The sequence below is a fragment of the Diadema antillarum genome, unplaced genomic scaffold (assembly GCF_040938485.1).
Source record: "Diadema antillarum isolate AM-2024a unplaced genomic scaffold, OU_Dant_1.0 seq00001146_RagTag, whole genome shotgun sequence".
NCBI classification, from domain to species: domain Eukaryota; kingdom Metazoa; phylum Echinodermata; class Echinoidea; order Diadematoida; family Diadematidae; genus Diadema; species Diadema antillarum.
In genome coordinates this window covers 262,983-277,075 of record NW_027271958.1, presented here as the reverse complement: position 1 = coordinate 277,075, position 14,093 = coordinate 262,983, and the positions used below count along the sequence as shown (strand labels likewise).

Here is a 14,093-nt window from a genome sequence, read left to right as displayed (position 1 = left end):
ATGAAACCCCAGTGACACTTGCAGTGAACAGCCGGGGTAACATAGCTGAACACATGACAATGAAGCACACTGTAATACTCTTCACAGATTTCGTGACTGCTTCTATTCCTTTGGTTTCCTGTATCTTCGCATCGCTCATACTGATTACAGAGATGGCTATCAATGAAGATAATAGTTACTGATAGGGATAATAAAGATAATTCAGATTATTTGCTTAAAAGTGATTTATATATACGTCTCGCATTTGTAAAGAGGTAAGGCGTTTCCATTTTTTTCCACCGAAGTGTGTGTGTGTGTGTGTGTGTGTGAATGTGTGTGTAGGGGAGTGGAGTAGGAGGTGGGGCGGTTCTGCACACCATCCCCTGATGTTGTTGGCTGCGGTATGCGTATGACATCCTCCCTTCCCCTCATCTGCATCCCCTATGTATACAGCCTCAACTTTGTTTTTTCGATATAATCATGGCATTTGTAGGGGAGATAAATAGAATATTTCTTTTGGCAAGGGGATGTCTGTATAGACTGTATACTCCTTTGCAAACACGCACACACACACACACACACACACACACGTAAACAAAATATCGATCAGTGGAAAACTGACAAAACTATCTTATATCGTGTAACTGTTACACTTATGAAATCAATCTAAACGTGTCCCCCCTTTATCTTCGTCGCCATTACGACGGACCATACAATGACAAAGAAATAGTTCTGGAAGGTCACTCAGAGCCAACCAAACACACACACACACACACACACACACACACACACTTGAATATCAATTAACATTGAGGAACAGACCCCAATTGCAGTATAAAAATGCCCTTTAATCACTTTCTAAAAGCAAATGTGATACAAAAAAAAAGCGAACAACTTATTTGAAGTATACACCAAGTAAAAACTCTTACATGTTAAAGAATTGAATAAGGCACTCAATACAATATCCACTATTTAGCAGGAATCTGTAGGGACATCCTCCATAGCACACCGACGTGAAAACTCCTCCGAAATACATGTACTAAGTAGAATAAGGCTTTGAATGATTTTATTTATTTATGCACTTATCTATTATTATTATTATTATTATTATTATTATTATTATTATTATTATTATTATTACTATTATTATTATTATTATTATTATTATTATTATTATTATTACTATTATTATCATCATTTTGCTTACCGAACGTATATGGGCCCATGACGCCCCAGGTAGGTGTTTGACTTGTTCATGGTAGATATGTGGCAATGTTAGTATGATGAGCCCCAAAGAACCACATCTCTTGGTGTTGAGTTGAAATGAACTAGATCTTGTCTTGCCACATCTTGTCGAAGATGTAACCCAAGTTATTCATAATACAATAAGCGCGGGTCGTGTGTGACTACACTATGATCTCTCTTTTATCCAGATGTCAAAAATGTGAACGAAATTCAGACTTCGGACATATCTGGCGTTTGTGGTTATATCCTAATCTATGGGTTTAAAATGTACAAAATTATTGACTACGAACATGATATCTTACCTATTTTGCCATGAAGTACTTGTTCGGGTAAATATCCGGGTGAGGCCTGATTATGATATGCTCTATCTCTTTGATTATACGCTTTCATTGCAGCCTTGCAGCAAAATAATTTATTCGGATTCTAAAAGTGTCAAATTCTAAGAAGAGCGATGCTCGGAAGCCCCAAAATTGGTATACACGTATCTGTATCACAAGGTCACGAGTAAAATAAGATTACATAATTCATCGAAACACATAGCAACAATATCATGACTGGGATTGAAAGTTGTTTCATCTAGCCCGTTGTGATCAACAATCAAATGAGACTGCTACAAAAAGTGGATGATTGTTTAATTAGTGATGTAACCAAGGACAATCTACACGAAGATAATGTGGGTACATTGTAAACACCTCTGTAGGCTGAGAAAACAAATAATGATCAATAATGTTTCAAACATAATTATACATGAAGTTTGTCCTGGAACTTTATCGGAATGCATTGTGTCTCAAATGAACATTCTGTATGTATGAAAGTCTCTGACTCGGTGAAAGACGTGAAGCAGTCTATTAACAAACATACGAACAATAGGGCCTTCATATACGTTCACAAATTTGGCGCAATAAAATTGGTTCAGTTCAAAAAATGAAAAAAAAATGCAGCAACACAGATTATTTATACTGTCACGAAGAAATACACCCGCAGTACTCCTATTTTGAAGTCATTACTATGGGTATCAATAGAACAGCGCATTAAATTCGTACCTTTACCTTCTATTTCCCAATGTTTACAAAGTTCTGCACCTCTGTATATAAAATCTTCATGAGTAAACATGATACACATGTACCGGTGTACAACCCATTTCAATCACTTCGATGAGCAGACTAGTTTATTGTGGTCCCTGCATGTTACAAGTCTTGGAGGCCTTAGAGAGGTGTTCGTCTTTTACCGTGGAATTCATTGTTATTTACTTACATAAGAAATTCATAATCGACAGAGTCGTTAAGGAATGAGTTTAAAACTTATTTGTTTCATGATATTCAAACTTTTCCCATTTCTGAATCTGATCTGTATCTTTTCGTCATTTCATCAATTCAGTATGCCGTGGGGATTTGACACAACACCAGTTATAACTATCAAAATGTCGAACAGCAGAGAAGACTGCCTGAACAATTACTAGTGATACGATAGTCGAAATGTATAGCGCCTTCATATATATATATATATATATATACGCATAAGATAGGGGAAACTTATATATATATATATATATACATATATATATATATAAGTTTCCCCTATCATATGCGTATGAAGAAATAGCGCGAATTCTACCAGCAGTAATGGGGATGATATTATGGTCTCTTAATGACCGATATTTTCTGACACGTGACACATTGTGTGACACATTCTGTGAGATGGCATTTGCCACGTCATCACTGTTGTCTCGAAATGCGAAGAAGACAATGGGTAGCACTACGGTCCTGGCATCGGGGTCACAGCTGACAGAAATTGAGGAGAAAAGAATTAGAAAACCATTTACAATCATTTATCATGAAAGGATTACAAGTGATTGGAACGATTATGAACATTATCAAGACAAACTCAAAATAAATCACAAAAGACATTCATCCAAGGTTGGGACACACTGTGGTTGCGGAATCTACTTATCAGCATACTACGAGGGTTAATAAAAGTGAATAGACAATATTATGCAACCAGGTTTCACCATTAATCCAAATAACAGATGTGAAAAAATTATATGGATTGCTATTAATTATTATGACATCTTATCAAAAGATACTGATACATACAAACGATGGTTCCTTTGATTTTGTTTTATATCTGTTTGTAGCTCATGAATTCATTATTCGTTCTCTTATGCATTTTCTGAGGGTCCCATATCGTACAAGTTATGCTTTTTAGTGGTACCCTCCATTTCCATTCTCATCCTTACCTAATTTGTACTATGCATATGTATATGTCAAAAAGATACAATTGTTTTCTTCATTTTGTTACTCATTATCACATACATTTTGTTGATCTACGTTTTGTAATTACACTGCTTATACATTGTATTGAATTTTCTGATTTATTATGAAAATAAATTTGAACTCTGAACTTTTATGTATAAGTATACTACTACTACTACTAATAATAATGATACGTATTATTAATATTATTATCATCATCATTATCATAATCATCATCCTCATCAGCAAGTGTTGGTTCTAATCCTTATAGCATGCAGCAGGTACTGCGTAATTATCTAAATTCATGAAATTATTCCGTCGAAGTGTTTTCATTGCAACTGATTGACAAATTGCCCTACATCGACGTAAATAAGCACTGAAGTAGAACTAACACTCGCTGTCGGGCGAAAGCTCGGTGGTCTGGTGGAGATGACGCCTGTCCGGTGATCAGGATGTCGTAGGTTCGAATCCTGCTCGAGTATGTACGCCCATGATTTTTTATCATGGCTACTGCTAAAAAACACTGATCAATTCAGTGCTTATTTACGTCGATGTAGGGCAATTTGTCAATCAGTTGCAATGAAAACACCTCGATTGAAGAATTTCATGAATTTGAATCAATTTGTTGTTGTTGTTGCTTTTTCAGTTACACCCATCGAAAGCCAACAGATAACGTTTGACTGGCATTCACTTATTTTTACTGGATGACAGTCCTACACACAAACACACATAAACACACACACAAACGTATTTTAGAGAGCACCAACTCCGAACCCCCCCCCCAAAAAAAAAAAAAAAATCTCTCTGTTATATGCCTTTGAAGTTGAGATAATACATTATGTATATATATGGGGGGGGGTGTCAGGTAGAATCTTTTATTTGTGAAGGGCCAACTTACGTATATAATATCATAGTACTACTACTCTAAGCAACTTACCCAAGTACATCCGGGCACTGATGACTTGATCCCCATCAACTTCGCTGACACGTGCCACACACGTGTAAGTCCTCTCATAATCCTGCCTGACCTCGGCGAAGCGAAATATCAACCCCGTGGCGTCTATTCGCACTCCTGGGTCCACCCTTGTAGCTGAGTTTACTGCATACACAAAGTGAAATATGGAAAAGCGAATACTAGTATAAGTGCTAGCTAGGTTATGATGTGACGATATTTTGCATGACGGTCTGTTATCTGGAAATCCAACATTTCTCTCTGCTATGTATAGTGACAGCAATGGACCCCTATTCACATCTTTACACATACAACATATTATAAGACCGTACCCAGCAGTAACAGAGTAAGTTCCGTTCCGTGATTGTATTCAGTAATATTATGTTCGTTCTATTTGGTATTTGTTAAAAATATGTTATTTATGGCGTAATTTTGTACGTTTTGTATTCATTGTTATGTTTAGTATACTTTTAATGTATAAAATATATCGAACGTTAGTTAAGTTTAGTATGATTTTACACCGAGGTTGATTTTGTTTATTTGTTGTTATATATTGTTATTGTAGATTCTGAAGAAGGGCAATTAGCCCGAAAGCTTAATTAAAGGGGTGTTACTCAATATCACAGCCACGTCTCTCGCGCAAGTTTTGTTGGCAATATATGTATATGATATATAAAACAACCAAATCCAGGTGAGTGAAACAAACTGTCTACAGAGGCAGAAAACGAATACCATTTGGATAAAGCTCTCAAGTCAGTTTCTCCACACCCACGAGTTGCTGATCAACTCCAAATACCATTAGTGGATATAATTCGACAAACATTTCAATTGAGCTTGCTGCTAATCGATTGATGAAATTAATGTTCTATCACTGATTGGAGGTGAGACAACGCTCTTATATTGAGCCAGCGCAACGCAGTGAAAGATTATGAAGACTATACACCAGTATAATAAGCAATCCACCCAGCATGCAGTCCGTGTCCTCGCGATTTACATTACCGTAATTTACTTATCGTGATCTTTAACTAAGAGAATTGACCATTCATCTCTTAATCCAAATGATATTCTACCATATTTTCATATTTATATTTTCAACATACTTTCCTTGATCATATCATACTGGATATTGGCATAGGGGTAACATGTAACTTTTTTACGTCATGTATAAAAAAATGCAATAGCCCGTTGACCTTGAACTGACATCCCTATCTTTCCATCAGGATATTCGAAACATCATGCATATTTTGTTTAATCCTTACCCAATTATTGTATCACACAGGGCACTCCTAACCGAAGTTATGGTAGAGTAAAAAATAACACTGTTAGCCAAAAGTCAGCATCATCTTTGTTGACATGACATCATGAAGACACTGTAACTTGTATTCAATGGTGGCGCAGAGAAAAATGTCATCTGCCAAAGTTCAAAAACATTATAATGTCGACCCATGAATTACTTTTTTATAGTTTGCCTTGTCTATCTAGCATTTGTTTTTGTGTATACTTGCAATGTCTCAGCGAAATATGCACTCCTTTAAAACGTGTCACAAAGAATTAAAAACAGATTCATCATCTGCAGTGGCTCTCACCTCTCACGTCATCGACGTACCACTCCACAGAAGCATCATCTCGGTTTGGGACGCACTCGAGATCCAGCGGACTACCCTCAGCTATCGTCACATTCCCGGATGTTCTGATGAAGGCAAGTTCCACGCTAGTGTCGCTGGTACTTCCCGCAAAGAGGTCTTGAAGGACTTGAGGAGCAGCGAGGGTCACATTGTAGGACTGTAGCCAGTCTCGGTAAGGAGCGATGCTGGTGTAGTAGCCGTACTCGCCTTGAGCCGCACACTGCTCTGAAGTACCCCCAGTAACAATTCCCAGTTGATACCAGCGCCCTCTATACTTGACTGCAAAAGGACCGCCACTATCGCCTTCACAGGAATCCTCATTAGGTGCACCTGCACAGAACAGGTTGGGTTTTGTAGCAAGCACTTGGCACTGTGCTCGTGATACCACTGGAACATTTATTTCTCTGAGTTCGGTAGAGGGCGCCCCTCCAGCAACTTGACTTCCCCAGCCTGTGACACGACCGACAGAGGCTCTAGCCAGAAGGCGACGTGAAAAGCCTGAAGGTAATAGACAAATAGGCCTCACGTAATCTGTGAATTCCCTCAGGGGTTGCCGTAGACGGATCAGAGCGATATCGTTGATCAAACGCCTCTTCCTGTAGCGAGGATGTTTGATTATTTCTGCTATATCTCTTGTGAACTCGTGACTGCTACGAGAGTGGGTGTCATGATCACCGAAGTAAAGTACAATGTGGTCAGATCTGTACGGGACACAGTGTGCAGCTGTCAACACCCACTGCTGATCGAGAAGTGTTCCGCCACAGAATGTCCTTCTGTCAGTGGTACTGTATAAGCGAACCATGTAGGGAGCCGTCCCTTCCTCCACAGGACCTCCTCCGATGATCCTAGCGTTGTTCCCCTCATCAAAATCACTCCATCCTTCCAAACTCAACCCCCAATCAGAGCTAACATCAGAGATCAACTCTCCTTCCGTCACGACTGGCTCAATGGTCACGGTTGCCGGGTCATTCTGAACCGTAATCGTTCCGCAGACTGTGGGACAGATTAAAAAAAAAATCGACAGATTGACAAATTGCCCTTGCTACATCGACGTAAAAAAGCGCTGAAGCGCTGAGAAGGACGCATGGCGCTCGAGTAGAACAGACGTGTTTTTTTCCGAGAGCACGCTGTAGCACGCTGTAGACTGGACAATTTTGAACAATGCCGTATGAGCTGAGAAGCGGGAACATGACACAAGAGACCCGGCCAGCGTCCCGCAAGTTAAGGGCTATGGAGACCCAGACTGAGCAAGCAGCCTCGGAGTTCGAAAGTTTTGTCAGGAAGGGCATTTCAGATATTCGTGAAATGCTTACGGGTTTTGAGGAGGCTCTAGAATTTCAGAGTAGACGCACTACTGTATTAGAACAGAAAGTTGAGCCACTGGAGAGAAAAGTAAGCAATTTGGACAGTCGCATGCAATCTTTTGAACAGCGTGTTCAACAGATCGAATTCGCAGAGAACAAACTGGAACGTTTTTCTCGCCGCAACAACTTTCGAATTGTCGGAGTACCACAACTGCCGAATGAAAACCCCATGCAAGTAGCTACAAATTTGCTCAAAGATTTGTTTGGACTGGTCGACCCGAAAATTGAGCGTGCCCACCGAGATGGACCTCAGCTGAAGAACCTCCCACGTCATCTTCTTGTGAAGATGCTCTCCTACCAGGACAAGCGGTACATCGTTTCCCAACAGAGAGCTAAGTTAGAGAAGGAGAAATTCTACATAATAGATGACTTAACGAAGAAAGACCGAGAAGAGAAGAGAAAGTGGAAGAAAGAGGTACAGCAAGCCTTTCAGGCGGGAATACGCTATCACTTTTCCGCTGGGAGATGGCGGGATGGGCGTGGCATTCCTGCCGCTTTTTACGCAGCCGCTACTGGCCCGGGCAATACAACCATCCACCCGCTTGACACTCGGGATGACACTCCCCATCGCACTACGCGCTTCTCCTCGGCCAGTAGCTCCGGGAACCGAGTCAGTGAAGGCCGTTCACCGCATATTGATCCCGCACACAGCCCTACAATGACCTACTCGCACAGCGATGACACCCCTCCGCCCCTCACCCGTATTGTCACTGCCATGGTTCATACCCACCCTGAGTAGTTGTGTCCACAGGTTGAAATTACTAGTAAGTCGCTATTACTTAACTCTTAATCTTTAGGAGATGGCGGGATGGGCGCCATATCAGCCTTCGGATATGCACTTAAAGCCAAAGGACCGATATATCGCCTGTGTTAATTTCATTTGCAGCCGCTAGCTGGGTATCATTCGTCTATGCATCGTTGTGCCCGGTCGCTCGGTGGTAAGAACGTCGTTACATCAGTTTCGAAGACGCAGGTACGGCGAAGGGAGCGGTAAATCGTATCGTGACCACTGTTTATTTCATCCGCAGCCACTGTAGCTGGGTATCATTCGTTTTTGGATCCTTTTGCCCGGTCGCTCGGTGTAAAAAACGTCGCTATATCAGTCTTTGGACACTCAACTACGGCCAAAGGACCGGCACATCGCACTGTGACTATCATTCATTTCATTTGCAGCCGCTAGCTGGGTATTTTGTCTGTGAATCCTCACGCCGGTCGCTCGGGGTTTCGTTCGTTACTATTTCAGTCCTAGACACGGCAGCTACGGCCAAGATCGGCTTACCGCACTGTGAGTTTGTAGTCGTGCATTTACATCCTTATGTTCTGCCATATTCTAAGCACCTAAACAGCAGCTCCATATTCACGCGAGTCAATATGTGATACTGTTTCAGTTCTTATGCCGAAATTGTTTTTTGCTCTAAACGGCTTTTTATATGTTTTCTCGTAGGAGTCGTGCTTAGCAGTGCGGCTCTCGGAATCGGAGTCTGATTCGTGTTTGTCATAGCAGCCATGTTTTGGAAATGTTTTTTGTTTTTTCTCGAAGCAAGCCTGATTTTGTATTTTCATGTTAAAAGGGATAGAGGAAAGAACAAATACATATGTCGTATTATCTCTACATTTTCAATGCAAGTTGATGTGTGTGGTACCAAGCTCTCATACTATTGTATTAGAAGTGTTTCGGGATCAGTTAACTTACAAAGTCTGTTTTTAATGAGGTCGTGTTTTTTTGAGTAAAAGAACCTACTGTTATCTATGAATGCATTTGGTATATATTCATTGAACGTCAGAGGTCTTCGTGACAGAGTTAAACGCTTAGAAATGTTTAACTGGTTACGTAGTAAAAACGCAAATATTTTTTTCATTCAAGAATCTCATTCCTCCCCTCAAGATGAAAGTATATGGGCGAAAGATTGGGGACATGGTGTAATTTATTTTTCTCATGGTGCCTCAAACAGTAGAGGTGTTTGTATATTGTTTAAAGACGCCTCGCTGGTTACAATTAATAAACATTATTGTGATAATAATGGAAGACTTCTTATTTTGGACGCTTCGCTTGATAATCAAAAAATTACGCTTGTCAACGTTTACGGTCCAAATATTGATGACTCTTTGTTCTTTTTTGATGTTTTGGAGAAACTGTCTGAATTTGACTGTGAGTCAATTGTTTGGGGAGGTGATTTCAATTGTGTTTTAGATGTTAACCTAGATAAGAAAGGAGGCAGAGCAATTGCTCATTATAATAGTGTTGCTTGTATAAATGAAATAATGGATGAATATAATCTTATTGATGTATGGAGATTTAGAAATCCTAAAACTCGTACATATACTTGGCATTCGAGAAATATCTTTTGTCGTTTAGATTTTTTTCTTATATCATGTAATTTAGTTGTTCAAGTTGACAAATGTGAGATCTCTCCTGGTTTTAAAACAGATCATTCAGCAATATCCCTTAATTTTTCTGTAGTAAATGAAATCAGAGGACGTGGTTTTTGGAAATTTAATACATCTCTTTTACAAGATGAAACATATGTTGAACAGATTCGTAATTGTATTAAAGAAATTAAAACTTTATATTTTGAAATTTTAGACCCAACTACTTTTTGGGATTTTTTGAAATGTCAAATGAGATCTTTGACTCTTAGATACTCTATTAAGAAAGCAAAACAGAATAAGAAATATGAAAATGATTTGCTTGAGAAAATAGGTAATTTAGAATCTGATTATGTTCTAAATCCTTGTTATTCTCTGGCCCAACAGATAAAATGTTACAGAGATGATTTAAATGTTTTGTATGAAAAGAAAACTCAGGGTGTCATTATTAGATCGAGAGCAAACTGGGTCGAGAATGGTGAAAAGAACACTCGATATTTTTTGAATTTGGAGAAAAGGAATCAGAGACAAAAACTTATTACCAAACTTTACAATGATAATGGTGAACTTGTTTCATCGACAAAAGATATTTTAAACACTGTCAAAGATTATTATAAGGTGATTTACACGTCGTGTAATCCTCCTACTGTAGAGTTTGAACATTTGTTACCTAGAGACACTCAGGAAATTAAATTGTCTGAAAATTTAAAAGAAAAATGTGAAGGTTTGATCACACTCAATGAATGTCTACACAGTCTTAAAACTATGAAGAATAATAAAACTCCAGGAACTGACGGATTCCCGTGTGAATTTTACAAATTCTTTTTTACAGATCTTGGAGAAATGTTACTTAATAGTTTCAATTTCTCTTTTACTTCAGGCAAATTATCCGTGGACCAAAGGAGAGCAATCATTAGCCTTATTCCAAAAAAAAAAATCAGGATTTACTTTTTTTGAAGAATTGGCGGCCCATATCTATTCTGAATACTGATTACAAGCTTTTGGCAAAATGTCTTGCCCAAAGGTTAAAGAAAGTGTTGTCTGATATAATAAGTTGTGATCAAACCGGTTTTATGAAGGGGCGATTCATTGGTGAAAATATTAGACTGGCATTAGACATGATTGACTGTGAAGCTACTGGTTTTATGCTGTTAGCAGATATAGAAAAGGCATTCGATAAACTGGAATGGTCATATATGTTTCAAGCCTTAAGATACTTTAACTTTGGAGATGATTTGATCTCCTGGGTGCAAATTTTGTATACTGATATTCATTCTTGTGTTGTAAATAATGGTCATGCCTCTGAGTTCTTTAATCTTACGCGAGGTGTGCGCCAAGGATGCCCCCTTAGCCCGTTACTGTTTATAATCTGCAATGAAATAATGAGTATATGGATTAAAAGAGATGATAACGTTAAAGGGATCATAATCAATGATGTTGAAATAAAGATAAGTATGTATGCTGATGATACAACATTTTATGTTCAAGACACAAACTCTCTTGCCAGAATTATGTATATTATAAATCAACTGAAAATATATTCTGGCTTGTGTATTAACCGCAACAAATCAGATGTTATTGCTTTAGGATATTACAAAGCCCATCCTCCAGATGTATCCTTTTTGGGTTTCACATATTCACCAGGGCCTTATCGCCTTTTGGGTATACGTTTTACTACAAACCCAAATGACTTATTTGAACTCAATTTTAAGCCTAAAATGGAATTACTGAAAAGAATTTTTAGAGTTTGGGCTCCTAGAAATTTAACCCCAATAGGTAAGATTACTCTTGTTAAATCTCTCGGTATATCTCAATTAGTATTTTTATTCTCTGTTCTTCCAAAGCCTCCAGATGATTTCATAAAAGAAATTGAGTCTGTTATATATTCATTTATATGGAGCAAGAAGCCAGATAAGATCAAACGTAAAATTATTATTGGAGATTATAGTGAGGGAGGACTACGAATGATACACATTCAGTCAATGATTGTTGGTCTTAAAACCGCATGGGTAAAACGCTTTTTAAACCCTGATAGTAGGGGTAGCTGGAAATGCTTTTTTGACTTGTCAATGAAAGATCTCGGTGGAGACTTATTTTGGATTTGTAATCTTGATTGCAAGGATATGATTAATCAGGTCGGAAATATATTCATACGAGAAATTCTTGTCTGCTGGAGTAATTTAGTTTTTTCTCAGAACCCTCCTGACAGATATATTCATAATCAGGTTATATGGAATAATTCTTGCATTAGAATTAATGGAAAAGTTGTTATTAAGCATAATTGGATAAATAAAGGTATTACGAGAATTTATCATATTTTGAATGAACAGGGTAATTTTCTTTCATTTTCACAATTTAGAAATAAATATGAAATTCAATGCAATTTTTTGGATTTTTTTTCCATCATATCTGCAATTCCTCTTAACTGGAAAAATCTTGTTAAAAAACCTCAAACTCAAGATAAAAATTATCAAGAAGAACTGATTCTTGAAATTAAGAAAGCTCCTAAAGTATGTAGATTTATTCATAGAAAATGCGTAGATAATTTTCGTGAAGTTCCAAAATCACAAGAAAAATGGAATTCAATTTTGATAGAACCAGTCACTGACTGGAAAAAAATCTATCTCATTCCTTTTAAAAGTTCATTGTCGACAAAATTGCGTTATTTTCAGTTCAAGATTCTACACAACATCCTCGGGGTGAATAAACTGCTAAAACAAATTGGTTTGTCAGATTCTGATTTATGTACCTTTTGTTTAGATACAACCGAGACAATTACACATTTGTTCTGGGAGTGCCCTTATACTCAACGTTTTTTGAGAGAGTTCCAAAGACAAGTTTTGAAAGACGAAGTTATTCTCACATTTAACGATTTCATATTTGGAATCTTAAATGGTCCTTTCACTACATTGAATTCTGTTTTTTTATATGCCAAATATTACATATTCGCCACAAGATGTAAGAACGGTACATTATCTTTGGCGTTATTTCAAAAAGCTTTGAAACATTATTATGAAATTGAAGAAATTATATATCTAAAACAAGGTAAAATCACTGTGTTTTTAGATAAATGGAGACATGTTCAACTTATTTGAACTGTCTGATGTTGTTTCGTTACATAGTGTATTTCATGTTTCTTGATGATTCAAGGATGGGGCTGATGCAACACTTTCATTTGGTTCGTAGTCAAATATATGGAGGTATTTTCTCTCGGAAACTGGTAACATTCGATTTTGTTTGTAGAAAATAATTCCATACTTGGAATCCACCTTGCATACATTTAGTTGTTGCAACGTCAGGTGGATATTGACGTGTTTACGGGTTGCCTGGAGCAACCTTTGCCGGGGAGGTATGCATGAAAATAGTTTAAAGGTCTATGTACCCGCGAGTTTCTTTTAACGTTGTTATGATGTAAGTTTATTTATGCATGCTTTCGGGCAGGGTATGTTCGTGGCAACCCGGTGGCTTTCTAGGAGCCTACCTGGGTGTGGCGTGTGTAATGTAAATGTATACACTGTACATACTTTCGGGCAGGGTGCATCCTTGGCGTTCCAATGGCTTGCCGGAAGTCCGCTGGGGGCCTGCCAGAGCGTGGGGACGGCGGGTGAATGTTGTATGCTAATTTCTAGATTTTCTGTCCATGGGGCCTATTAGTATTTACGAATTTCCTTTTATTAGCTGTACATCGCAATGTGGCTGTGCGTGGCCCTGTCGCTGTGCTCAAGTGTTACACTTGTGTACGGCGGCGGGGCTGTGTGTAGTCAATTGCAATGGTCCTGTGGAAGTTATTCAATGTGCACTCGTCGTCGCCATGTCGGGCGGGCCTGGGCGGGCTTTCGGACTGCCAAAAGTTATTTTATCCTATTTTCGCATTCTCGCATGTACGACCCTTTATAGTATGTTTTTTAGTAAGAAGATATTTAAATATTTGAAAAAAAGTATAAAAAACACAGATATGTGTTTAAATTGTTTGTATCAAAGAAATGTTTTTGTGTTGAAGTAATAACTTTGTAATTCATTTATCCTCTGTAAAATTATGTTGCTTCGAGAAATCAATAAATTCTATCATTTGAAAAAAAAAAAAAAAGCGCTGAATTGATCAGTGTTTTAGTAGTAGCCATGATAAAAAATCATGGCCGTACCTAGTCGAGCAGGATTCGAATCTACGACCCCCTGATCTCCGGACAGGCGTCATCTCTACTAGACCACCGAGCTTCCGCCCGACATTAAGTGTTGGAAGAATGTCAAGAATTTGAATAATTACGCAGTACCCGCTGCATGCTATAAGGATTAGAACCAACATCGGAAG

General features: G+C 38.3%; 1 protein-coding gene across 1 annotated transcript in view; it reads right to left on the bottom strand.

Moving 5' to 3' along the window:
- Window positions 1–2,810: 2,810 nt before the first annotated feature.
- Window positions 2,811–14,093, bottom strand: part of LOC139744202 (uncharacterized) — a 47,051-nt gene continuing 35,768 nt past the window's right edge. Inside the window, exons 28-30 of the mRNA XM_071654653.1 lie at window positions 6,015–7,046; window positions 4,414–4,575; window positions 2,811–3,005 (exon numbers count right to left, since the gene is read on the bottom strand). Coding sequence (XP_071510754.1) covers window positions 2,980–3,005; window positions 4,414–4,575; window positions 6,015–7,046 — 1,220 coding nt within the window. The 3' untranslated portion in view covers window positions 2,811–2,979. The remainder of the gene's footprint in view (window positions 3,006–4,413; window positions 4,576–6,014; window positions 7,047–14,093) is intronic.